The 3,311-nt window shown below is 35.7% G+C and overlaps 1 protein-coding gene across 1 annotated transcript; it reads left to right on the top strand.

The window, feature by feature from the left end:
* The first annotated feature begins 583 nt into the window (after positions 1–583).
* On the top strand, positions 584–2,951 carry LOC141511241 (olfactory receptor 6K3-like). The gene is made up of 2 exons (XM_074220479.1): positions 584–1,525; positions 2,928–2,951. The coding sequence occupies exons 1-2, from the start codon at positions 605–607 to the stop codon at positions 2,949–2,951; spliced, it is 945 nt and encodes a 314-aa protein (XP_074076580.1). The 5' UTR covers positions 584–604.
* Positions 2,952–3,311: the final 360 nt, after the last annotated feature.

The raw sequence follows: 3,311 nt of genomic DNA on the forward strand, positions 1-3,311 counted from the left end.
TCTCTGAAAGATGAGGAAAACCAATGTAACAAAAGATTCAGAGACTTCAACAGCATCATAACATAAGAAAAAGGACTTGAACCTTCATTCACAGTGTGGTCTTTCCTTTTTTGCCAAATTTAGGGTTACTTGTAGTGTACCCACCATACCTTTTATCTGATTTTCCTTAAAACTGTGGTCACCCAGGGAAAACTCAGTAGAAATAATTTTTCAACACAACAGAAATTTTTTTCCAGAAAAGTTGCTGTAACTTACTTCTTCCTGTGAGAATAAAGGGTGTTTATTTTCTATTTGACTTTTCAAACAGAGCAGAGAGAACTGGCCTCCAAGAAATTAAAATCTTCCATTTTAGGAGAAGGCATCTAATGGAGGATAGATATATTCAAAATGCTTTATTGGAAGTAAAAGGAGGGGAAGAAGATAATTTCTGGGGTTCCACCCAACTCTAAATCACTTGAATTTAATGTATTGAGCAAACTGGAGATGGGGAAGGGAAGAGGGATAGCATTGATTTGTGTTTAAAATATACCAAAGGGCTTGACCTTCTGATGTGGGGAGCCAGTATTTCCTCTTTCTTCCCTTCACAGGTAATTTTGTCAATGATATGGAGAATAAGAACCAATCAATGGTGACAGAGTTTCTCTTCTCTGTATTTCCCCGGTTTCAGGAAGGAGGCATCCTATTCTTCATCCCTTTGCTCCTCATCTACCTATTTATTGTCATTGGAAACCTCATGATCTTCATTGCTATCAGATTGGATGCCCGACTCCATAACCCCATGTACAATTTCATCAGTATCTTCTCCTTCCTAGAGATCTGGTATACCACAGCCACCATCCCCAAGATGCTCTCAAACCTGGTCAGTGACCAGAAGACCATCTCCCTCACTGGTTGCCTCCTACAGATGTATTTCTTCCATTCTCTTGGAAACACAGAGGGCATCTTGCTGATGACTATGGCTATTGACAGATACATTGCTATTTGTAATCCCCTTAGATACCCAACCATAATGACCCCTAGACTGTGTGCCCAACTGAACATTGGTTCTTGTGTCTTTGGATTCCTTATCTTACTCCCTGAGATTGCATGGATCTCCACCCTGCCTTTCTGTGGCTCTAATCAGATCCATCAGATCTTCTGTGACTTTGCCCCTGTACTCAGCTTGGCTTGCAAAGATACATCTATGCTCCTGGTGCAAGATATAATCCATGCTATTGCCATCCTCATTACTGTTCTAATCATTGCACTATCCTACATTCGAATTATCACTGTTATTCTAAGGATACCTTCAACAGAGGGTCGCCAAAAGGCTTTCTCCACCTGTGCCAGTCATCTTGCTGTCTTCTTGTTGTTCTTTGGTAGTGTCGGACTTATGTATCTACGTTTTTCAGCTACTTATCCTCCAATCTGGGACACAACATTTGCAGTGATGTTTGCTGTCCTTGCCCCCTTTTTTAACCCCATTATCTATAGTTTGAGGAACAAGGACATGAAGAAAGCCATTAAGAAACTTCTCTGTCCAAAAGAAGCAAAATAATATATATATATTGCACATATATGTACACAAACAAACATGCACCTCCACATGTCACACACATGTGCGAACCACTTCACATGTATGTATACACAGACATATATGGCCTATATTTACATACATATAATATATGCATGTGTATGTTTATAGTGAACATATACATATTTTGTGTATATATAATACATATATAAGTATATATATATATATTGCAGCTAAATTGTGCTGAATGCTTTACAGTTTACTTAGAACTTTATGTACTATTTCTCTGTTGATCATCCCTAAAGTCCTATGAATTGCGTGATGTTAAAAAATTTAAGAAAACACACAATATAATGTGCATTTTTACTCTTACTCAATCCTGTAACTGAGGTGAGATAAGTGGAGCTTTGGCCTTGGTCACTGATATTTAAGGAGGAAAAAAGTTAGAGGATGACATTTTTAAATAGTATGCAATTAAAAAAAGTTACATTTTCATTTTTACTATCATTTCACCTATTCACCAAGATACTGAATTTAGTTGCAAGTTAGCCATAATTAAAACCCAAAAGCTACTGGATGGCCTCTTTTTTTGTTATTTGTTTCACTGGCTAAATACTGGAAAAACTTCTCTTTTAGTACCCACTGCTTTTTACATCCTCTTAGTGACAGTGTTCCAGAAATGGCTTCCTCTTTTTAATTATTTAATCTATCTATCTATCTATCTATCTATCTATCTATCTATCTATCTATCTACCTATCTATCTTTCTGTTTGTGGCAGGACTCGCAAGGATCAATATGTCAGGGCTTCTATCTCTCATTCCAGAACACTATCCTGAACTGGTTCATCATGTTGAATAGAATTAATTTAATTTACTTTTGTATTATTTTACAAGATAAATTAAAAATTTGTTTTAAAGACTTGACCCTGCTACTGAAATGGTTCACTATGACTACTTTGCAAAAATGTGATTTTTTTCCTTCTCCCTGAATCAAATGAAAATTAATTTTCAATATTCAGAATTTCATCCTACAACCAAATTGGTGTTGTCCACTCTGCAAAATACTTAATCAATTAAGATGTTTTTAATAAGCATTTTGAATAAGCCTAATATGATATGTGCACTGTGGTTACAGTTGCAAAAGTGAGACCCTCTTTATCCTCAAGATGCTAACATTCTTCTGTGTAAATACTATATGCCTATTGATAAGAACAAGTGAGAGTTGAGTTATTTAGTGACCATAAAGATCCCCAATATGGCAGATAATATATCTGACATGTGACTTTAGAGAGAAAGTGTGAGAGACTGTGAAATCTGGGTTAAAGTCTTGGTTCTGTCAATCATTTTTTGTGTGACCCTAAACCAATGATCTAACTTTATTGAGCTTCGATTTCCAGATTCTCAAAGTTGTACCATTTTTACTGTATCAGGTTATTAAGATGGAGGCACTTGATCAACATTAGTGCTATGGAAATTATTAACAGCAATAACTCCTATGTATATAGTATTTTCAGGGTGAATTACTAATATTCCTTGTTTTCATAGCAAAATATTTTTAAATGCTTTTACTTAGAGCCTATGCAGACTTAAATAATTTTTAAAAGTCAATGCTGAGATTCTTGAATTGGTGTGTGGTGTCTGACTAACTTGAAATTTAATTATTGATGTTCCATTGGACCCCATTTGAGGTTGTCTTGACAAAGATACTGAGTGGTTAACCATTTCCTCTTTCTAGTTCAATTTTCAGATGAGCAAATTGAGGCAAGAGGATTAAGTGACTTGTCTAGAGTTATAAAAC

Source organism: Macrotis lagotis, chromosome 2 (assembly GCF_037893015.1).
Source record: "Macrotis lagotis isolate mMagLag1 chromosome 2, bilby.v1.9.chrom.fasta, whole genome shotgun sequence".
Classification (NCBI taxonomy): domain Eukaryota; kingdom Metazoa; phylum Chordata; class Mammalia; order Peramelemorphia; family Peramelidae; genus Macrotis; species Macrotis lagotis.